At 47.8% G+C, this 24,089-nt stretch overlaps 1 protein-coding gene and 1 long non-coding RNA gene across 2 annotated transcripts in view; both read right to left on the minus strand.

Annotated features, from left to right (window-relative positions):
• The window catches only part of SKOR2 (SKI family transcriptional corepressor 2), a 41,756-nt gene extending 40,088 nt beyond the window's left edge, over positions 1 to 1,668 (minus strand). Inside the window, exon 1 of the mRNA XM_055558944.1 lies at positions 1 to 1,668. This exon is cut by the window's left edge and continues 1,432 nt beyond it. Within this exon, the coding sequence (XP_055414919.1) occupies positions 1 to 1,160 (1,160 nt within the window). The 5' untranslated portion in view covers positions 1,161 to 1,668.
• Positions 1,669 to 12,459: 10,791 nt separating this feature from the next.
• Positions 12,460 to 13,583, minus strand: LOC129635915 (uncharacterized). The gene is made up of 2 exons (XR_008706532.1): positions 13,277 to 13,583; positions 12,460 to 12,853 (listed from the first exon to the last, which is right to left on the minus strand). It is a non-coding gene; the product is annotated as an uncharacterized LOC129635915 (long non-coding RNA).
• Positions 13,584 to 24,089: the final 10,506 nt, after the last annotated feature.

Raw genomic sequence — 24,089 nt, forward strand, 5'->3', positions numbered from 1 at the left:
ACGCCCCCGAACGAGCCCTTGCTGGGCACGGGGATGACCGGGTAGCTGCGCGGCCCTTTGGCGCCGGCCGCCGCGCCCGCGCCGGTCACGCAACCGCCCCCGGCGCCGCCCCCGGCCGCCCCGGCGCCACCCGAGGCCGCGGCCACCGAGAGGCTGGCGGCGGCGGCGGCCGAGAGGCTGGCGGCGGCCACGACGGCAGCCTCCTGCAGCGAGTCGTCGTCGTCCTCGAAGCGCGGCCGCTTGTGATGCGGCGCGTGCGGCGCGCCGGCCAGCTCGGCCAGAGGCGGCGGGGGCGGCGGCGGGGGAGGCGCCCCCAGCAGGTGCGGGCCCAGGAGCCCCCCGCCCCCGGCCACCGCCGCCGCCGCCGCCACCGCGGCCGCCTTGACTGAGCTGAGCGGGTGGCAGGCGGGGTGCGTGCCCGGCTGGGGCAGCGCGCGCTTTCGGCTTCCGCCGTTGAACATGGCCTTGACGTCCTCCCAGGCGAAGACGAGCTCGTCCTGGGGGCTCTTGTCCGTGAGCTTGAGATGACGGCGCCACGAGTTGAAGTTGGCTGCGTCCGGCTGCGTGTACTTGGCGTCGGGCGTGCGGTGGGAGTGGAAGATGAACTTGTTGGGCGAGAAGTACATGTTGCAGTAGCTGCATTTGATGCACTTGGCGCGCGAGCTGTTGTAGCGCGCGGGGATGAAGCTGCCGCGGCAGCCCCAGGCGCACTCGTGCGAAACGTCGAAGGCGAAGTTGTCGGGCAGCTTGGGCGGCCTGTTTTCGCCTAGGAACGACTTGCACAGGCGCTCAGCCTCGCGCTTGGTGATCATGCCGCAGCGGCGCGAGGAGATGGGCATGGCCCCGGCGCGCCGTAGGATCTCCAGCTGCACCGGCGTGCACTGCACGCACGTGATGCCCAGCGCCACGCGGCGGTTGTGGATCTCGTTGTAGCTGAAATTCTTGAGGAGCGTGTTGGAGATCTGTGCCAGGCATAGACGCTCCTGCCCGTCGATCACCAGCGACACGATGGGAATGCCGTAGAGGATCACCTGGCCCACCTGGTTGGGTTTCAGGTTGGCGTGGCCCGGTCGCGGCTGGCTCAGCGCGTCGGGCTGGAAGGCGCTCGACGGCGACGCCAGCAAGATGTCGTTGGGCCCCGGCAGCGGGCTGGAAGCCATCTCCTCCGCCGGGGAAGCCCGGGCCGAGCCCTCCGGGTCAGCCTTGGAGACTGGAAGGGAAAGGAGAAAGCGTTGGCTAGCGCCTTTTCAGTTTACCAAAGAGAGGGGTGAGTTGTGCGGCTAACTGAAGAATTATCACAATAACTTCCTTCGGTTAAGATATAACTATCACTGGGCGAAGGGACCAAGTTTCGGACACAGGGAAGTTCTCTCAAATTTCTGAGAGGTGATCCTTTGGAAACGCGGGGATTTGGAAGTACTTCAGTTCTAAATATCCCACGTAAATTTTTAAAAAGTCACTTCCTAAGGAACTCAAGACCTTATCCCGGATTTATGGAAGCCATTAGAATAAAATGGCATGCCTGTTAGAAATTAGGAAGTAATGATGACAGTTGTAACTAGGACAGGTTACAGAAGTTATGGAAAACTGAGGCTTGGCCATTGAAGCCCAAATTGTAAATGAGAGACCATTCACATTTGCTTGAAAATAGATTGATTTTGGTTAAAACAATAAACCCAAGCTTTTAAAAAAGCACTGTTTGCGGTATCTGTGGTTTCCTTGGGGGAAATTCACTGCTGGTTGAGACATAGCTCATTAAAGCCAACGAAAGCCCTTCTCCCTGATCTTTGCCATTAGATATTTTGATACTTCAGTTAGAAATTTTGGGGGAAAATGTACAGAGCTATATGCAAGATTACACCAAAATAGGTGTTTCAAGTTTTCTAAAAGCTACTTGCTAAATTGAGTGGTTCTGGCTCTAATAGGTCAATTAAAAAATGAAATTGTAGACTTGAAAATATTCAGATACTGTTTTCCTGTCATTTCCATGACAATGAGCAAATAAGTACAGGCGAGAGTGTTAAGCCCAGAAACAGTGCAAAAAAACGGAACAGCTCTTGGGGATCCTTACTGGTGGGCTTTAAAAGGCAAATTTAGTTGTAAGGTGAACCACTTTCTGTGACATTTCTTTTTCTGATTTGTGTAGATATCTCTTCACCTTATAGGGGGAATAAGTGCCCCACAGTAGGGATAAACCTTGGCCTTGATAATCTGTGGGAGCGCTGAAAGCGGAAGCCCAGGGTTGGGCCTGTGGTAAAATTCTTGTCATCTCTGGTCAGTGGGGTACTTACTGGGGGAAAACAGCCAGTAAATTGAAAATACACCAAAAGCAAGCGAAAGAAACCTTTGTGATGACACTAAGTCAAAAAGTGGCTCATTCCCTGAGAAACCAACAGTGACCTTCGCACATCTTCTTGTCCAGGGCAGCTGCTAAGAGTATGGTTTGCCCTGGAAAATCACCGGTGGCAGTGGCATCACCATCCTCCCCCAAGTACGCTGGAGTTTGTTACTATAGAGATTTCACTGAATACACTAGCATACCCCTTTACCCAGATGGTCATATCCTTGTCCTCTCTGGGTTCCTGTAACGTCTATCCTGACAACCTTCGCCCTTCTGACCCCTGGATCCTCAGTTCTCATTACATTCCGTGGCCTCCAGGAAGGTTGAACAAACGCGATCAAAGAGAGGAAAGCTGGGCTTGTCACTTCGGATGGATCAGTATTTCCAGGGGACAGGGCGTTAAATGGCACCGTGATACCTGGGCCTGAAATAACCAGCCCTAGCTTTGCCAAATGGTCCTTCAGTGCTCATCCCCGCTCCCCAAACAAGATTCTCATCTTATTAGACCCTAGGATAATGGCAACTCTCGCTCCGGAGCGATGTGCTCAGCGGGCCTGGCCCTATCGGGGAGCTGCTCTATGTTAAAGACCCGCCGCCTCCGCAGCGCTGGCCCGGCAGACGTGTGTCCGACTGGGTGTGCTCCAGTTTCACCCCAAGCGCTCCCAGAAACTCCTGTCAGAGCAGAGACACAAATAAGAGGCTTTAGGTAGGGAGTTTTTTTTTTTTTTTTTTTTTAAGTGAGTGATGGAAGAAGAGACAATTAAAAGTTAGTTTATCCGAGGAAGCTGTCGAACTTCCTTATCCGACTTACGAGCCAATGACCCCAGCTAAACTCCCCTGGCTCCGAAACCAATCACCACCGAAGCCCTCCGCTGCCCCTCAACCTCACCAGGAAAATCCCACCGCTGGGGATCCCAAACCATGGACCGCGAGCTGTGCGCCGAGTGGGGGCCGGCTGGTTCCGGCAGTACCTGGTAACCCCTAGCTGTCTTTACTCGCGTGGCTGCGGGCCCATCTTCCGAGGTCGCTCGGAGGCGAAGCATCCAAGCGGGTCCTCGAATCCAGCGGGCGGGACTTCGGAGGGCTCCGCGTGCAGATGCTGGCGCTCGTCGGCGCTAACCGCTCTGGTACCCCGGTCGGCTGAGAAGGACCGCCCGAATTGCGGCGGGGCGTCCCCTCGACCGTAGAAAGTGTGGGCGCGCGGAAACCGCGGCAGGCGAGCCCCAGGTGGAGCGCAGTCTGACAGCGCCTTTCTCTGTCTCTGAACTCGTGTCGGACCGAGGGGACGCCACCCAGCGGGCAAGGTGACGTCACCGTCTCCCTGACACTCCACATTAAAGGGCTGGCATGTTACAGGCAGGGAGGAGGGAGAGCGAAAGGCAGAGCGAGCAGATCCTTTCTCAGCAGGCACGAAAGCTAACACCTAAACCCACCCGCAATCGACAACAACCTCTCCAACCTGAAGCAAGCGCAGCCGCGGTGCTGGAGCTGCAGATCTGATTCAGCCGTAGAAAGCCCTGTATTCTGCGTGCATCCCGGGGACCTGGATCCCGGAGGCCCCGGATTCTAGAAGGACGCCTCTAAATTGACTGTATCCCTGCCCGTTATCGTCTCCTCCCCTCATTTCTCTGAGCCACCCTGCTTTGCGAATGCTCCCTCGGGTACGCAGCGCAAATCTGTTGCCTCACTGTGTCTCCGAAGATAGAGGAACCGCACTTAGCCCGAGAATAGAATCGTTTCAGCGGTCCACTGAAACACTGTGCAATGAGAAAAGCCGGGGAGGAAGGGAGTTTCTGAGTAGCGTGCCCAATCTAAAAACTTGGAAGAAAGCATGGAGAATGTCTTCACTTTGGAATATACGTTTGCCCTTTTTTTTAAGGACAAGATGCAGAGCGGCATTCTCTATTTTGGAAAGTGCGATTGAGTGAGGACCCCAATGACAGCATGTGTGCACTCATCAATCACCTTCATTCAGAATAGTTCTCTAACCCATTTTGTAAAAGCCATGCAGGCTACCTCAGCACAAGGAAAAGCTGAGACACGAAAGCAGGGAGGGCCCCAACCTTGACCTGAACTTACACAAGTTGTGGATACTCCCAGGGAAGTAAATTCTCAGGGAATTATGTGGAAGCAAGCCCTTTTAAGAAAAGGAAATAACAACAACAACAATAATGATGATGGGAAAGGACCATTTCCCATAACTTCCACAAAGAAAAGCATATATACAACACAGTGAAGTGTCAGGGTATCACTTCCTAATGGATCAGCTATTAGGAGTCAAAATGACCACTTCTCCTTTATCAGAAAGGGATAAAATTGCCTATTTAGAGGACCTACAGGGAGTGTGATTGGGAGACCTTTTAAGTTTTTCCTTTACTATCTGAGCCAAAATTTCAGTTGTCGCCTGGTGAAACACACAGGCTTAGAGTTGGGTAGTCACACTGTGGAAATGGTTGAAAAAACAACCTCCACCAACCCGGAAGCCCGGCGGGACTACCTCATAGCATCAACAGACCATCACTAAATTCGAGCATGAATGTGTGAAAGCACTTCATTAAAGGTCAGTAATACCAAAGAGTCAATTGAACAAAAAGTGAGGGATACAGGAATTGTGGCTATTTTAAATGAATATGCAGAAAACAATTTCAGAGCCACAAAAATTGTAACGTTTGTTCAAGCATGTTTCAGACGGCAGTGAAGTAATATTTCATCCAACTTCTAGTTTCTGGAGACATTATGGGCACAAATTGGGCTCTGTCCTAAGGGGCTGAAATCAACGGAATGCTCCCTAAGTGCCCTCCGAACTTCCTATCCTAAAAGAAGGAAAACTCATGCCTAGCTCATTTGCCAAAAGAGCATCATTTTCATTCACAAATCCATTCCTGTGGAAAGCTGAAGGCTGCCCACCCACCTGCTCTTCTGAAGTTTCCAGGGCCTTGGCCTGATTCTGCCTCCTATCTGAGGTCAGATGATGGTTTAGTCACTAAATTGTGTCCCACTCTTGTGACCTCATGGACTGTAGGCTGCCAGGCTCCTCTCTTCATAGGATTTTCCAGGCAAGAATACTGGAGTGGGTTGCCATTTCCTTCTCCAGGGGATCTTCCTGATCCAGGGATCAAACCCTGATCTCCTGCACTGCAGGCAGATTCGTTACTGACTGAGCTACCAGGGAAGCCCCTGAGGTCTGAGGTCAGGTCTGAGGTCTGAGGTCAGGGGTTCACACAAAAGGAGGGCTCAGCTTCCTCACACTTCCTAGAACCCGGGCTACTAGAAAGAAAGCCTGAACTGCATGGAAAGAAAGCCTGGAAATTGGACAAATTTTAAGACAAAAATGGGAAGCAATGAAAAGCCTGTCCCCTCATTAATGTACCATGGGGAGATGTGTGGTCACTGCCAAGCAGGAAGAATCACAGGATCTTCCCTTTTGGTTTTGCTGTTCCCATCTGTGCCCCCAAAGGCTCCTTGTCCTCTACAGATCCCTATTTTTTTAAAAAAATTTTTTTTGAAAAGAGAAATGGGATGAATTTTTGCCTTTCCTCCCATCCTTGGTACTCTGAGGACTGAATCAACACCTGAGTGGTACCTGTAGCCACCCCCTTACATCATCTTTCAACATAAACATTTATACTTTACCTTGGTGACTTACTGGCCATACAAACCTGAGATTTTTTTTTTTTAATGCAAAGAAATTTCACTGGAAAGAGAAATGTATGATGTTAAGTACTTTTGCACCAATAATTCTAAAAATAGCATGGCATTTTATTACCCCAGCGAGTCTGGGGCGTCTGTTTGAGCTGTCAGGCCAATCATAGTTTTGAAAGATTAAGGTGGAGAACTGTTATTCAAAGCTAGACTCCATGCTCCAGCAAATCCTCACCACGAGTCTGGAGCTGGACTTCGGAATTACAGTCTGATTATACGTTTTGAGTTGGTGAACAACTTTCTGCCACTCACTATCTCTCTGATTCTTTGCTGTCTCCTAAGCTTGAACAGGCCTCCTCATGGTTCTCCACTGCCTTTCTATTTTCTTCTTCCAGACCAGGGGCGCCTGATCCTTGTCAGTCCCTGTCCTGGCCCCTGAGAGCTTGGCAAGCTCAGGGAGGAGCAGGCGGTGGCGGGAGGCAGCGGGTAGGGGCCGAGTTAATCAATGCTTTCCTATTCGAGCTGACATGCATTTTACACGTCGGGACTCTCCTCAGCCGGCTAATTGATTCAAATTGTTTTATTGGTTAAACTGGTGTCACCCGTTTGCATGATCTATCACCGCACGGAGGAGAGCATTTCCACTCTCATCTCCGTTCTGGGCGGCTGCGGTTTACCCAGGCCAGGGACAGGTAAAGGAGCCCAGACATCGGACCCAAAGGAAAACCACAAACCGAGCTGGCTGCCTCTGAACTGGAGAAGCGACGCCTCGATGCAGGCGCACGCAGCGGGTGCGGCTGCGTGGATGAAGGTTTCCAGCTTCAGAATTTAACAATCTGTTGAAGCGAACCCACACTTGACAGGGGCTTCCTCCTCCTTGGAAGCTGGCTATTTCCCAGAGGCGGCGTGTGATCTCTGGGGTCTGAGTCGAAGGCCAAAGCAGAGGAGCTGTCCGCGGTGCTGACCCAGTGCAGGGCTTCGAGGCGTAGCAGATCCTACCGCGTTCAACGCCCTCCCGGAAGAAGCCTCCCAGCCTATAATCACTGGAGCCCTTATTCTGGGCTCTGGGATCCAGCATGGCTTTGCAGACTTAAGAGACAGGCAAGAGGCGACACAGAAACACTGCCCCCCCACCCCCCCCCACCCCCGCTTCTTCTGCCACACCTGCTCCATTTCAAAGGATTCCATCTCCAGCCACTCCCCACCCCCACGCCTGTGTTTTGCATTGACCCAAAAGGAAGATAAAGGCCTTAATATAAATTCATTAAAATCAGAAACAACAGATATCCCCTCTCTTTCTACTCTCAGCCTTGATACTGGAGAGCCCATGACAGTACAGATCAAAGAAACAGCCTCTCTCTCTCTCACTCATTCCCTCTTATTCCATTCTCAGCTCTTAGGCAGAAATATTACTGCTTCCACGTCCCTGCAAGAGGTGTCCTTGGCATTGATGTTTGTGCATCAGGTAAGGCAAGAAATGGTTTCCTGTTAGTTCCAAGTCTGCAAAAGGAGACCTGCATGGCCCAGAATGAAACCGGAAGACTAGCAGAACTAGCAGAGATGGAAGAATTCTTGTATATCAGAAAGTATAGGCAATTCAGTTAGGTTGAAACTGGGTACAGATTTCTCCTCAATCACTTACTAGTTGTGGAATTCTGCTTTGATGCTTAACCTCCCTAAACCCCAGTTTCTTCATCTGCAAAATGAAGAGATTGATATGTAACCCACAGGGGTGTTGTGAGGATTAAATAAGATAATATATGTAAAATGTTTGGCACACAGTAGTCGCTTAATATATGCTAGCTTTAAAAGCACTTTCCTTGGAGAATGGAGACAAGGGTTAGGCCTGAACAGTTCCAAGATATGTTTGGAGTCTTTAATAGCTCCAGAATAAAAGATTTCAAAGGCATTTCAGTTTCATGGTGAGCATAGAGGAAACCAAGTTCCCTGGAGGAACCTTAGTTCTTTTCATTAAAATTTTATCCTGCCCCCTAATTGGTCTAGTGTTTATTTTGTATACAGGTGGCCAGAACCTTAGCTTCTATTTGTTCAACCCATTTAAAATAAGTTGATAATAAAAATTAGCAGTGGTAATTGCTGTAATGATAATAATTGCTGATAGTCCTTAGTTCCCCCTTTCTACCCAAAAGAGCTTTCTGCAACCTAGAAAGCTGAGCTTAGACTCCCTGGTTTTTCCTCCATTGCTTTGGCTGGAATTACATGAAGGAAACAAAGGACCAGGAGCAAACCAAAACTCATCCATTATGGAAGTCATAGAAGATATGAGAAAATCCTCTGAGCCTTCTCTAAAATACTGTTCATAAACAGGACCCCTTTTCCTGGGGCCAGAGTATCTGAAGAGAAGTACAATGAGAGCACAAACCTAAAAATCTAAATCAGAATTGAGGAAAGGAAGAGAAACTGAATACATTTTGCACTGTATCCCGGCCCCAGTGATTCCTTCAGTTCCTCAAGCAGCAATGACTATGGGAATCAGTGAGATTCTTTCTTATTTCAAGCAAATCTTTATAAGAAATAAAGACTGTAGGAGAAGGAACCAATGTTTAATTTCCCTTAAAACATTCTCCCAAGAAAACTTGCCCCTTGGGTGAGTGGCAGAGAGAGCTGTTACACCACCAGTTCACAGAGGCCAAGGACTAACGGAAATATTTGCTACTGGACTTTCTCCTTTATAAAAAAGAATTCACATTTCTTCATAAGTCCTCATAAGCTTGTAAATACAGCAAAGTACACACATGCACCCATAGTTTACATGAAGTAGTAAAATCCAGAATGGAACATGAACTTGGTATACTGGGTGGTTACTTAGCAAATATTAGTGGACCAAGATAAAATGCAAAGGAACACAGACTACCTGAGGACACATGTAAGGCTACAGATGCATGCTCCCTGAACATACCTAGGAATGTGCATCAAAGAGAGACATTGGCATAAGGAACAGCCCACTAGGCTCTCACCCTTCCTTCTCTTCTCCTTTCTCTCTTTCTGTGCATGCATACACATATGTGCCTGCCCCCTCCACTTCCCTCCTCCCCATGTTGGGAAGGAGGGAGTCCTTTGAAATGGAGGTGGTCCCAGCTGGAAAACCCCAGAGCTCATTTAGATCACATCACTTCAGGCTTTTGTCTCTGCTTCTGAATAACCTAGGCCGCTACAACAAAAGGATAGGCATCTACATGGAGTTTTCATTGGCAAAGATGCGTCTCAAAGATGCTGCTATAATAATGAATAACAAGGCAAGATGCTTGCCTTTTTTGATTGCCACTTCTAAAGAAAGGAGAGGAGAAAGGAGAAAAGGAAAAGGAGAAAGTGGAACAAGAAATAAAGACTGTGGGAGAGAAAACTAAGGCGAGTATCTTAGTGGATTTATGCAAAAAGAGTCTAACTGTATGAAGACTTCAACTACCACCAAGACCAAGAAATGTGGTTTGAGGCTTTAAAAAACAAAAAACTGGCTCTTTTGTTTCAGGGAAGCAATTTAAGAAGTAACTGAGGCTGAGGATGCAGAATGGGTGTGGAGCAGGATCTTTTATATCTTGAAGAGGGGAGGCAGAGGAATAGGAGTAGGGGGAGGGGCTGTAGACTGTCTGTTGACATGTCACAAGAGAGAAAATGACATAGATATACATTTAACATCTCCCCAGCTGACACTGGTGGAAGGAACATTGGATTTTATTTCCTGGGGAAATGAAGACATTCCCTTCCCCCCATTTCCTGTTCTTTTCCCTCTCACTCCCCCCTATTTGAAAAATTTTTCCTTTGCCATCATGCTTGATCCCATTAGCTAATACATTATTAAAGTATCATGTGCTCTCAGGCTGCCCAATAAGCATCATGACTTCAGCTTTCCTCCTGCCTGCAGTTGTTAGCTCAGTGGTAGCAAAAGGTGAAATTAGATATTAGCAAAATAAATCCCAGGGTAGAGGGGGTTAGAAATCTGAGTCATTGATTTTTTTTTCCCCTGAAAAGAATAGCAAGCACTGAATATTCAGAGAGAATATTGAGAGGAATTTTCTATTTTTGTGTACTTAAAAGTACTTTTTAAGCAAAAAGGCTTTCCCTCTTGAGGTTAGGGGTTCAAAGTGAAAGCAGAGCTAACCAGATCAAAGACAATAACCAGTTCCAAACTTTTGCAAGATGCATTATGATATCATCGACAAACTCTTAATGTTGGCAAATAATTAAATTTTCCATCTTTTAGAACTGTGTAACCTTGGGTGTCTTAGAAACAAATTGTACAAACAAACCATGGAGATGAGCACTGAGGGTTTCAGAGGAGATATAATGAACCAACTTTAATTACTAACTTGAAATTAAAAATGTAATATACAGATTTAAATTTATTTTCACCTAAATTGTGTATAAAATTATATGGCTTTTGCAGGCTAAGAAATGCTTTGTAACCAGCCATGCTACTAAAAAGTCTGAAGTAGTTTCCAAAACCGAGTTCCCAGACTCACATAGTAATAATGATACATTTATCATTACTGATGACCACCTACTGGGTAATTATTGCTTTGTTACTACTATTACAATCAAGAGATTTCTTTATTTACTGTTAACATTCACTTAAAACTGAATGTTAATGACTGTTCTGAATTCACCAAAGAGAGTTTTCTGTTATATTTCAGAAGTACTTACGTTCTGATTCAGAAATGGAAAACCATCTTATAACAGAGAGGAAGGTTGGGCAAGCACTCGGCTCTCATCCTCTTGTGAGAATGAAAACAGCATTTGGAGGAATTCTGGAGCAAAATTTTCCAGCTCGGAGTTGCAAAAGGTTAACATAATGCAACCACTTGACTTGTGCTAATTATGTAAGTATTTTATTACAGGAGATTCATTCATTATTGATACTTGTTTGCAGTAACTTCCTGCTTGGTGGAGTTATATTTTATATGAGAAGTAAACAACCCTCGGCTCCAGGGCTGGCCTCCTCTCCTCCAGATCTGATTTCCTCCCACCCCTTTGTCTAGTTTCACAACCCTATGGGGTTGTTATGTCCCTATTGAGGCAGAAAGACAATTCCCTAAACTGTCCTATTCTTCCCCATTCAGAACTTCCCAGTTCTTTAAAGGGTAGAAGCTCAGGGTTCGGAATGTTGGGATGGGGATGAAGTAGATGAGAAAAACTAGTTTTAGTGTTTTCTTTCATATCACATGATGACAAGTACGAATTTTCATTAAAAATCTAGACTCCTTGAGGCCACCAACCTACTTTGGAAGCTCTTCTCTGCTCCCACCCAGAAAAGCCAAGCTGGCCTTTGGCATATCCAAATCTGGTCCTCAGAGAAGTAGGGCTGGTGAAAGCTGTTAACCAATGGAAAAGCTACAGAAAAGGCTCCTTCCTGCCCCTAAGTCAGAACCCAACCTCTCAGCCAGTGGAGGTTGCTACAGTCTACAATATTTTCTTCCCAGGGTCTGTGACAAGCTGTACTAGGAAAAGACATGACTTTCCTTGCAGAATGGACTCACTGAAGGCCTGAGGATTGTGCTGGATCCTTGGCTTAAGGGTCCTCAGAAATTTCACTCTGAAAGCATATGCTGGCCATCTGAGCCTGGCCATCTGGTGAGAGGCCAGTGTTTCCTAAAGGGGTCAAAAGACTGGCATTGGCCTCCAACCTAGGAGCAAGGGTTTCCTCTTGGGCTTTATTCCAGATTCTGAGATCCCTGCCTAAGAGTCTCAGTTCAGAACTGGGGTGCATACAAGGTGCCAGAGGTCACCATGCTTAAGACCCTTAAAGAAAGTCAGGAATTGGAGATGATGGAGGGGCAGGGTAAGAGCATTTAGCAGTGGTGTGTGTGTGTGTGTGTGTGTGTGTACTACCCTGTTCTTCAAGGTTCTAATGTGGAAGGATGAGAATGAACCAGCAAGAGGCTGAAGTCCCAAAATTTCAGACAGGTTTTTAAAAAGAATAAAATGGTGTCATTTGGGATGGAGTGAGAAGATGGCTTTAGGAAGGTGCCTGCAAGCTAGGATTGGGCAGGACTTGCCAAAGGCCTGGGCAGAACTGACAGAGCTCAAAGCCTAGATTCACCCCTTTGTCTCTACTATCTAGCCTAATACTTCAGCACTTTGGGAATGACAGATGGCTGGAGGGTGACTAGAGGTTCAGAGGGCTCTGGGAAGATAAGTCCGGTCTAGAGGGGAGGGAATGGGTAAAGTGCTGAGACTGGGTCTTTGATGGGTGCTGCAGGCTTGGTCAGCACCACCCCCATTCCCCTGGGTGTCTTGCTTCCCTGCATCTATCCCATGACTGGGTGCCTGGGTGGAACCGCTCTGCCATCTACAGAGAAATGCCGTTCCCAGCAAGGCTTACTTAATGGTCCTTTAACAAACTCTTCGATCTCTCTTTGGCCGCCCTGGCTCTTCGGTGCCTCCTCCTCCTTCCTTTCTCCACTGCCTCCATCAGTTATTTATGACCAGCGTTAATTATTCACGAAAAGAGAAAACTCCAGCTTTGGGAACTTTACTAGGAGCATTTGGGTGTTTCTGCCTTTCCCGCCTCCGGGTGGGCTTGAGTCTTGGGGATTTTCAGTTTGGTTGGATCCTGCTTTGAAGTGGGGAAAGGGAAGCCCAATGGTTGGGCAGTGGGGACGCGAGAGGGTGTACTCCTCGTCTGGGTCGGCTCCAGCCTCAGCCTGCGAAGTGTAAACTCCGGGTCAGCGCCTGCTCTGCTGGCCAGGTGTGAACTCCCGGGACCGGAAGTTACCAGGCGCGCTCGAGGGAGTCGCTGTCCCAGCTTAGAGGTGCTGAAGCCACACGTGGGCTCTGGGGCTGTGGGCTGCGGGGGTGTGGGAGGGAAGATGCGGCCGCAGTCCCAGGCAGGGAAGTCTCTTTCCACAGCGTCTTGAAAAAAAAAAAATCTTCTCTTTCTATTTCTCTGTCTCCAGTCCCCGCCCCACCCCCGCAAGTGACACTAGAACGTTGTAACCAAAGATTAATTGCCTTAATCAAATCGACCCACCCTCTGCAATTAATCTTTTAGCAACAAATTAGAGACAATTTACCTCAACCTTCCGGGTCAGGCGGAGAGAGGAGGTAGGATAGACAGGGTGGAAGAGTTTGACAAAATCCACAAACGGTGCGGGGTGGGGATTGGGAATGGGTGTGCGTTTAAAGCGGGGGGAGGGGGCGTGGTGGGGGTAAGGAAGGAGAGGGGGTAGGGGTCAGCTGTAGGGTTGTGGCGGCGATCAGAAGTTCCTGGAGTCCCCTTCAATCCAGTTTTCTCCGAAGGAGGGGAGGCCGAGCGCGGAGGACGGGGCCACTTACCTGTCTGCGCCGCCCTCGCGGTTTTCAGCCGTCCGCGCGCGCTCCGCCGCTCCTGCCTCGCTCTCCGCGGCTTCACCGCCGCTCTCCGCCGCCCGCGGTACTCTGCACTCCCGCTCGCGGTCGGGTTTTCCGCCGCGACTCTGTCCCGTCCCGACTCTCCCGTTCTCTGCGGTCTTCCGCAGACACCTAGCTCTTCCTACTCCCTTCCCGGCCAAGTTCGTAAGTTTCGGGTGAGGGTCGCTCTCCTGGAGCCCAGCTTCTCCTCTTAGCTTGCTCAGATCCGCACCCCCCTACCCCACTCCCCAGCCCAGACCTAGGTCTCTGACGCCGCCTGTTGGTCAGGCAGGGCAGGGCAAGGAGAGGAGCGCTGCGCCAACCTCGGCTTCCCACGCGTCACCCTTCCACGCCCACTGGTACAAACTAAGGGAAGGGAGGCCAGGGTTGGAGGCCTGATAACTGGAGCGGGGCCAGAGGCAAGAGGGCACAATTTGCTCTGCGGACGTGCAGCCCAGGCAGGCAAGCTTGGGCTCCCTGCCAGGAGAAGGGTTATCGCAGGGCGCGCACGTGGGCGTCTCTCTCGCTGCCCCAGGGCCTAGGCTAAAAGCCGGCACCCTCCCCCAGTCCTCTGGGGAAAAGACCACCTGAGGTGAGGTCAGGCCCGGAGGGCGGAGTCCACAGGGAGAGCTGGTCGCGGGGCACCCTTTATGCGTCTTCAGCAAGGGGATGGGGCGGGGTGGGGAGGGGTGCCAGGAAACTGGCAAAAGGAGAATTCGCCTATCTCAGCACCACCAGGGAGAAAAGCTTTGGAACCAAACTCATATGCTGCTTTTAAAAGTTAGCCGAATCCATCTCGCTATGAGTATCAGACGCTTTGAGGGGCGAGTCCAATCGAAGTCCAGGGGGGATGGTGGGGATATGGGCCACATTTGAGAATACTGGGGTGTCACAGAGGCCATCTTTCTGGCTCCCGCCTGGTCCCTCCCTAGGCAACTTTCCAAACGCCGGCACTCTCATCGCGTCCCTCTTCCCTTGGAACTTTGGGAAGCCTCGGTCTAGCCCTGAGTCCACCGAGACATCCACGGATTGGAGGTTCCCCCCTCACCCCCACCCCCCACCATTCTCATCCTGTCTTTTTCATTGAAAGAATTGATGGACTGTTTCTCCGCTACCCCCTCCTTCTCTAATAAACGGTTCTCATAGATTATTCGACGCAGAGAAGGAAGGCGGCTGCTTAAAAAACAAAAAGCCATAGCCCTAATGAGTTCAATTACAATGTGGTAAACACATTGCCTCTACGCTTTAATTAAGCCTGCTGCCCAATTTTAACTCATTAGTAATTCATTAAGAGAACAGCCCGGTGCTGGCGGGTGGAATGCACCGCAGACCGACTGTGCTCCTAGTCAACACGCGCGCAAGCCGCTGCCGGCTCTAGCGCTGCGTGAGAGCAAGTCAGGTCTGTAACCCTGTGACTTCATGCACTAGACTGCCCTCTCCTAGATGCACGGGTCTCAAGTTCCTTGGGCTTGAGGCCGGGTTTGCAAACCTGTTGGGTGCGGAGTGGTGATGTGGGGCTAAACCACCGCGGCGGGGAAAATCTCTAGATTAAATGCGTCTTTCACTCCTAAAGTCAAATCTAGTTTCCGGTTATGGTGCACTTTCCCTCTTGCTTCTTTCACTTTGTACCAGCTTCTGGGGAAAAATCTAGATCTGACCTTAGCGCCCAGCTCTGGATACCCTCTGCAAGCTTCAGGACCCCCTGACCCGGAGAAGCTAAGATACAAATTAGACTGTGATTTTCTTTTTCTCCGGCATGGGGGTGGGAGACTTGGAGTAGGGGGAGGAGACTGTTGGCTCAGAGAAATGGATATCTGAATGGTAAACTCCTATTCTATCTTGCGATGATTTCTACTCTACGCCTGAGAGCAGGACTGGGGTTACAGCCGCATCTGAAACTTTGTCAGTTGAGACCGGCCCTCTTTACGGAAAAGAAACGGGGACAGAGAGTGGCAGAATGAATTACGCACAGGCAACGAAAACTCTTCTAGTCTTTCCACTTAATAATCAAGGGACAGAGTGCAAACATTTCAACTCGAGTCTTTCCTCTCTCCTTCAGTCCCCCTTTCGCGGCAGGTTCTCGGAAGAAAGTGCTAGCGTGTTCTGGGCGTCCTACCTTTCGGGTAGGACGGAACTCGTAGGTCTCTAGGCTCTAGTGTAGAGTTTCCAAAGAGAAGGGAAGGGCCAGTTTTAGTGCGGATTTGGTTTAGAAGCGGGTCTTCCGCCCTTTTTGTATTCCTGCTCTGGGCGCCTTCTTTCGCTCGGAGAAAGAATTTGGCCTCGCGCGGCGGCCTACCGCGCCCGCTGGGCATTCCTATTTCTTTTCTCTCCGCGCTGGGCTAGCCCGGCTCCGCCTTCTGCAGGCAGCCCGGGACTCCCTAAGCTGTAGTCAGTGCGGACCATCGCCCTGCCCCCTGGGCCTCAAGCAAATGCCAGAAGCCGTTTGCCCTCTACATCCTGAAGCTTCTCCTTAGGGTTGCCTGTGCCTCTGCAGGCCCTGGGCCGTTCTCATCTCTGTCGTGAGCGGCAACTCGTCTTGGAAGGCAGAGGATGGATTGGATTTCTTCTCCGCGGAGGGCATTGCATCTCGCAGCCCAGCCGGATGGTGCTCCAGAAGCTCAGGGCTCGAGTCCGAGTTTCTCTGACTAGTTTCTGTGCATTTGGAAAGCTTAAGAGGGTGGGGATAAAGCCTTTAACTTTCAGTCTACCCCACCCCTTTCCTCTCTCTGCCTAGAGGCAGGAAGTGCTGTGGGAACAGATTGGGTAGTCTGAGAACAGGGGTCTTGCCAGGCTTCGCTGTCCCTGGATTCCCCAGAGTCGGCTGGGGAGAACTGTGTGGCCCAGCATGGTTTCGGCACTGGAGATTCCCGGTGGACGGGGTCACCACAGGGCGGAGGCGGGGCGGGAGCTTCCTGTCGGGTGTGGCGCACAAGGGTGCAGACCTAGGTCTGCGATCCAAGGCTCAGCAGAAGGTTTCGTGAGTGTTCTCACTGCTGCTCTTCGCCGCTCGGCCCTGGTCCTTGCACCGCCGCAACAGCGCCTTCCTGCGTTCCGAGGACTGGCCGGGCGGGATTTGCCTGGAGGAGGGCCTCTCTCCGGCCCAGAGTGCTTTGAAAATATAAAAATCGGATGCCTACCTTAGGCGATCAGGGCGCCTAAAATTAAGGAGGGCGGCAGTGGGATGAGAAATGCATGTAAGTTGACAGCCTCGCAGGAAACCGCTCTCTTTCTTGGGATTTCCGGGTTTGGAGTCCAGTTAGATGTCTGAGGGGGAACTCCAAGGTTCTCACCCTTTTATCCTCTGCCAGGGGGAAAGTTGCTGGGGCAAAGCTTTCGGAAAGGTCCCTCATGCCCAGTGTTAATTACAAGGGAAATAGATTATATTCCTTCATTTTTTCCCCTTCCTTAATGAAAAAAGACAGGGAAGTAAGATATAATTCATTTCTGTTGACAGTGGGATAAATAAGTACGTTTTTGGATTACTAAGAGTTGACTGCTGCGGGAGGATGGCTTCCTGACATTAGATGGGGACTCTACACTTGGCTTTGGGACAAGGAGGTGGCCTTGTTTATCAAGTGCTTTTGTCCAAGCTCCACTCCAAATAGCCCCTACCCTCTTTTTTTTTTTTTTTTTTTTTTTTTTAACCTGAGAACAAAGGTAAAGGAGGCCGTTTAGGGTGCATAGCTGCTAGGGATTTGCCTGGGTCAACTTAAGCTAACAATTTGGCTTCTTGCAATTTGGTTTCCTTCTATTTCTTTTGCAACCATCCATAATACCAGCTACTGTGAAGATATATCCTTAGATATCAACTGTCTGTTAATATGCTAAAATTATTTTTAGGTTTCTTGAAGGGTGTCTTCAGTGGCAGGCCTATTACCCCCATAGTTTAGGTCTGTAAATTGAGAGAGAAGGGTGGGGAGAGAGAAGAGGGGAGAAATAGGAGAGAATCAACTGTTTGGAATGGGATAGAAAGCAAAGACATTTATTAATCCCAAGTAAGCAGGCTAGTAACTATGTACAAGCCTGGCTTAACAGGAACTGAGAGAGCCTGGGCACTTGCTTATAAAATGGAAGACTGAAGCTGGGAAAAGCATTGTGAGAGTGTACTAGTGAAACAGGACATGTACTCTGACTCATGTTGGAGATATTTATTGAAGAGAAGGAAAAAAATGTGTCCATGATTAAAGAGTGTGGCTTGGAAGGGGGTGGGAAATACAATCAAAGAGGACAAATATCTGGACCCAAATGATGTATACAATTCAAGAAAAGCTCTAAATCAGGGGCTATCGGAATGTGCATCGGATCTGAACAGTTGGGACTTCCCCTCTAGGTGTGTGTGGGGCCTAAACTCTACCCAGAGCTGTATGCATGGAAGCAGATGGGTTCTAGATCTACCGGGCACCAATAAACTCTTGTTTTCTTCTGTCACACTAAACTCTGTGAATGTTTTAACCAAAACCTCCCATGAGCAAGTCTCCTGTTTTTCTGTGTTTTTAGGCCCAGACAAATGTTTAGCACTAAGATTAAACCGAATTACTGTCTTGAAGAGTAGTGAAGTGAAAGTCATTCAGTCGTGTCTGACTCTTTGTGACCCCATGGACTATACAATCCATAGAATTCTCTAGGCCAGAATACTGAAGTGGGTAGTCTTTCCCTTCTCCAGGGGATCTTCCCAATTCAGGGATTGAACTCAGGGATTGAACCCAGGTCTCCCGCATTGCAGGCGGATTCTTTACCAGCTGAGCCACAAGGGAAGCCCGAATTACTGTCTTAACCCTTGAAAAATGGGATCAGTGAAAGCAAACAGTAGGTGATTTTTACCTGCTTAGTCAGTCCTGTCCCAGGGACAGAGGAGCCTGGTGGGCTGCCGTCTACGGGGTCGCACAGAGTTGGACACGACTGAAGTGACTTAGCAGCAGCAGCAGTCAGTCCTGTAATGTTGTAGCAGAAACCTAAATATTTTAGGCCCATAATCTAGCTTGGCCCTCAGGCATATTGACACTGTCTTGGTCTGTTCAGGCTGTTATGCTGCTGCTGCTGCTAAGTCGCTTCAGTCGTGTCCGATTCTGTGCAGCCCCATAGATGGCAGCCCACCAGGCTCCCCCATCCCTGGGATTCTCCAGGCAAGAATACTGGAGTGGGTTGCCATTTCCTTCTCCAATGTATGAAAGTGAAAAGTCAAAGTGAAATCGCTCAGTTGTGTCCGACTCTGTTATAACAAGTACCAAAGACTGGGTGGCTCATAAACAACTCTGGGAAACTGGGAAGTCCAAGATCAAGGCACCAATATGGTCAGATGAGGATACGCTTCCTAGTTCACAGTTGACACCTTTGTGCTGTGTCCTCTCCTGGTGGAAAGAGCTAAGGATCTCTCTGGAGCCTGTAATCCTGTTCATGAGGGTTTTATCATCATGACTTAAGTGAAAGTGAAAGTGAAGCCGCTCAGTCGTGTCCGACTCTTTGCGACCCCGTGGACTGCAGCCCACCAGGCTCCTCTGTCCATGGGATTCTCCAGGCAAGAATACTGGAGTGGGTTGCCATTTCCTTCTCCAGGGGATCTTCCTGACCCAGGGATCAAACCTAGGTCTCCTGCATTGTGGGCAGATGCTTTAACCTCTGAGCCACCAGGGAAGCCCATCCAAAGGTGATTAAGTCCTGATACCATCACCTTTGGTGGGGGTGGGGGGGGTGTCAAGACTTCAGTATGAGTTTTGGGAGAACACAAACATTCAGACCATAGCACTGTCCTAACTGTGATATATCATACATTTGCAATGTGCATGAAATAATTTGACACAAGTAGTTTTAATAGCACATTATTAACTCAAGCTGGAATCAAGATTCCTGGGAGAAGTATCAATAACTTCAGGTATGCAGATGATACCACCCTAATAGCAGAAAGTGAAGAGGAACTAAAGAGCCTCTTGATGAAGGTGAAAGAGGAGAGTGAAAAAGCTGGCCTAAAGCTTAACATTCAAAAAACTAAGATCATGGCATCTGGTCTCTCCCTCCATGGCAAATAGAAGGGGAAAAGTGGAAGCAGTGACAGATTTTATTTTCTTGGGCTCCAAAACCACAGTGGATGGTGACTGCAGCCATGAAATTAAAAGCACCTGCTCCTTGCAAGGAAAGCTATGACAAACTTAGACAGTGTATTAAAAAGCAGAGACATCACTCTGCCAACTCAAGTCTATATAGTCAAAGCTATAGTTCTTCCAGTAGTCATGTAGAGATGTGAGAGTTGGATCATACAGAAGGCTGAGTGTGGAAGAATTGATGTTTTAAAACTGTGGTGTTGGAGAAGACTCTTGAGAGTCCTTTGAACTGCAAGGAGATCAAGCCAGTTAATCATAAAGGAAATCAACCCTGAGTATTCATTTTAAGGACTGATGCTGAAGCTGAAGCTCCAGTACTCTGGCCACCTGATGCAAAGAGCCAACTCACTGGAAAAAACCTTGATGCTAGGAAAGATTGAGGGCAGAAGGAGAAGGGGGCGACAGAGGATGAGATGGTTGGATGGCATCACTGACTCAATGGACATGAGTTTAAGGAAACTCCAGGAGATAGTGAAGGACAGGGGAGCCTGGCATGGCAGTCCATGGCGTCGCAAAGGGTTGGACACAACTTATCGACTGAACAACAACAAACTCTTAAGTGCAGTGCTCATCTCTCCTGCCTTTTGGAGGACACATATTCTATATTTATCTGGCTAGCTCAGAAGCAAAAGTGTATTTAATATAACAAAAATGCCAGATTTCACTCTTCCATTTTTATATCATATTATGTGAAATTACTTGATAGTCAAGCTATCCTACTGCAATAGGGCATTGAAGGAGGGGTTAATATAATTTCATCTCTTTTTTTCTTGCTCAGGGAGACAATAAGTACCCCACAGATTTTTTTTTTAAGCTTGCTATAAGCAAGAAGTAGTAAGAATTGATAGAAAGGATTTTGTATATAGGCCCAAAGTGTTAGATATAGGAGGTGCTTAGTCACTCAGTTGTATCCGACCCTTTGTGACCCCATGGACTGTAGTCTGCCAGGCTCCTCTGGCCATGGGGATTCTCCAGGCAAGAATACTGGAGTGGGTTGCCTTGCCTTCCTCCAAGGGATCTTCCCAACCCAGGGATCGAACCCAGGTTTCCCACAGTGCAGATGGATTCCTTGCTGTCTGAGCCAACCAGGGAAGCCCAGAATAGGAGGAGCCAGAGGAAATTCTGGAGTTTCAGAGGCTCAGGCAAAAATATCTGCCCCTCAGAATAACTTCCTTGCTACCTCACTAATACTTGAAATTCTACTGTTGGTGATTTGCTTCTTTGGACACTTCTTTAAACTCAAGTAACCATTTATAAGTTAGGATAAATTAGTAGATTTTCCCCAAGATTATATAAATATATTTAAAAGTTTTTTTTTTCACGTGGACCATTTTTAAAGTCTTCATTGAATTTTGTTACAGTGTTGCTTCTCTTTTATGTTTTGGGCTTTTGTTTGTTTGTTTGTTTGACCATGAGGCATGTGAGATCTTAGCTTCCCAATCAGGGATAGAACTCGAGCTCCCTGCATTGGAAGGGAAGTCTGAATCACTGCACCGCCAGAAAGTCCCACCAAGATTGTATATTTTGATTAGCTTGGAGGTGTAAAAAGTGTGACAATGGCAGGTAGCTGGGATTAGAGAGAACATGCTGCAATCCACAGAGGGAAAGAGAGCTGGAGGAAAGGGACCTAGAAGGGGATGCACTTACTTTACGAATTTCACCAGGCTTAGCGCTGCCCAGCATTGGGGGAGGTACCTAGGGGTTCAAACTTAATGTCATCAAGACCCCTTATCTTCCCCTTACAGCATCACTGACTCAATGAACATGAATTTGAGCAAACTCTGGAGATAGGGGAGGACAGATGAACCCGGAGTGCTGCAGCCCATGGGGTCACAAGGAATCAGACATGACTTAGTCACTGAACAACAACAAACTGGCCAAAGTGGAACTAAGTGGGAGGTTTTTTTAATTGGAGGCTTGACCAGTTTAGGGAAGAGTGGGTCACCTGGTCTAGCCTCTTACTAGTGCTTTTTGTGTGTGTGTGTGTGTGTGTGTTGAGATTTGGAGCCCAAACTGAGGAAGTCATAATGTAATTCTTTGCAGGACCTTTCTTTCCCTTCTTTCCCGTACCCCATTCTTTGGGGACTTTCTGGGGAGAATGGCCTGGTTCATGTTGTTACCACTTTTTATAAAAGTTTTCCATTTCTTTTGAAGGATAATTTTGTGTCATCATCTAAGTTTCATCTCTGGTTCCTCTTCCTTCAATATGACCATTTCAGGCTTTGGTGATTTTTCCTTGGATCTTTTCCAGCACCTGGACTCTACTGCTTGCTTTATCATTTATAGGCTGCCTTGTTGTTTGCTCTACTTCCCTGTGTCTTAGGTGTACCTTAAACTGCCAACAGAAGAACAGATATCTCTGTGGCCTATGTGGCCTGGAGAGCAGAAAGCAGACAATAGCTGTCTGTTATATGTAAGCTTTTGTGTTGATCTTTTGTTATTTGACATCTTTCCTTCCTGACCTTTGAGGTTATCTTTCAGTTTGGCATTCACTACAGCACATAGAGAAGTGAAGTGAGGAAATGAAGTGAAAGTCACTCAGCCGTGTCCAAATCTTTGCGACCCATAGACTACATAGTCTGTGGAATTCTCCAGGCCAGAATACTGGAGTGGGTAGCCTTTCCCTTCTCCAGGGGATCTTCCCAACCCAGGGATCAAACCCAGGTCTCCCACATTGCAGGTGGATTCTTTGCCAGCTAAGCCACAAGAGAAGCCCAAGAATACTGGAGTGGTGGCCTATTTCTTCTCCAGCGGACCTTCCCGACCCAGGAATTGAACTGAGGTCTCCTGCCTTGCAAGCGGATTCTTTACCAATTGAGCTATCAGGGAAGCCCACATAGAGAGGAGATGGTCAGTAAATGATCGCTGACACTGACTTATGCTAACATTTTCCTGTGCCTGTGATCCTCAGGGGAGTAGGCTGGCCTAGAGGAAAATTTGGGGGATTCTAGCACTGCAGTGCCAGAAATCTTTCCATGGCAGTAGGGGACTGGTGTGTGTCGAACACAGGAGTGACATAAGCGCTTTGAGACTCTTTCTAATAACGTGGCGTATTGGGCATGGGCTCTGTAATAGCCTGTAACTGTCAGTATCAGCTCATTCTGTTAGCATCATGTAGAATGTTCTCTTGGCCTCTGATTCTTAGCATTGCATATTATTGAGGCTTTTTGTGGTTTCCTTCACTCTCCTCCCACACCCAGCTAGCTCACACTTCAGTAACATTTCTAATGATGATCTCTTTTAAGGTCCCCTTATAAAGCCAGCACACGCCAACAGGCTTGGCCATGTAATTTGCTTTGGCCAATTACATATTTGGAAATATGAGCAAAGATCACTTTGGGAACTTTAGGAGCTCTCATGTTCTTTACTGTGATCTCATCTCCCTTTGACCTGACCCTGGAAGTATTTTGAAACTTTCATCAGCCTGGGAGGAAAACAACATGGGATGGCCCTGCAATGGACATGTTGCTTGACTGGGAAATAAACTGGGTAGACTGCATGTCTGTGCTGCCCTTGACTTGAATCTGGGCTGGCTTGTGATTTTCTTTGACTGTTAGATTGTGGTGGAAGTGACATTGAATGAGCTCCAGAGTCTAAGCCATAATGTGCTTTCACTTTCCTGGGACCCAGCTGCAGTGTAAAGAAGCTTGGGTTAGACCACTGGATGAGAGACGTTATGGAGACAGTTCTACCTTCTAGCTGTTCCTACCAAGGTGAGCTTGGGTTAGACTTGCAGCTCCCACTGACCCAGCAGATGAGTGCCCATGAGCTTGCCCAACCAAACCACAGCATCATGAAAAATAAGAGATTGTCATTGTTATAATCCATTAAGACTTGGGGTGACTCGTTGAAGCAATAAATAACTAAAGCAGATCTTTGTTGTAAGCAGCTAAGATTTTTGGTCACTTATTTTTAACCTCAGCCTAACTTGGCCTCTATTGACTAATAAAGCTAACAATGTAGTTTAAATTTTTTAGAATTATTTTTGATGTTTCATATCTTATTTACTTTACTATTTAAATCACAAAGAGACACAACTTAGTGAATGAACAACAGTAATAAAGAAAACAAAACTATAAGTCTGTTTTCTATATCTGTGAGTCTATTTCTGTTTTGTAAATAAGTTCATTTGTATCATATTTTAGATTCCATATGTAAGTGATATCATATGATATTTATCTTTCTCTGTCTAACTTGCTTCACTTTCGTATGATAATCTCTAGGTCCAGTCATGTTGCTGCAACTGGCATTATTTATTCTTTTTTAGGGCTGACTAGTATGCTATTGCATGCATATGCCACAGCTTTATCCACTCATCTCTTGATGGAGATTTAGGTTGCTTCAATGTCTTGACTATGTGTTTTAACAAAATAATCTGGTTTATTTAAATGGATTTATTTTGATTAATGATGTATTTGAATTTATTTGTATCATTTGTTGATATTGTTGATATTTCTCTGGCTTTTATGTTTTCCTCTTCCTTCCCTTCTTTTGGATTGAGTTTTTATAAAAAAAATCCTTATTTAATTTTTCCCTTCTTTTATCATTTACATGTTGTTTTATGATTATCCTGGTCATTTATAATTGCCTAGTTAACTTAACAAAGACTAAATATCTTTATCATCTTCTCGAACAATGCAAAGATCTTATAATGCTTTAAGATC

The sequence above is a fragment of the Bubalus kerabau genome, chromosome 21 (genome assembly GCF_029407905.1).
Source record: "Bubalus kerabau isolate K-KA32 ecotype Philippines breed swamp buffalo chromosome 21, PCC_UOA_SB_1v2, whole genome shotgun sequence".
NCBI classification, from domain to species: domain Eukaryota; kingdom Metazoa; phylum Chordata; class Mammalia; order Artiodactyla; family Bovidae; genus Bubalus; species Bubalus kerabau.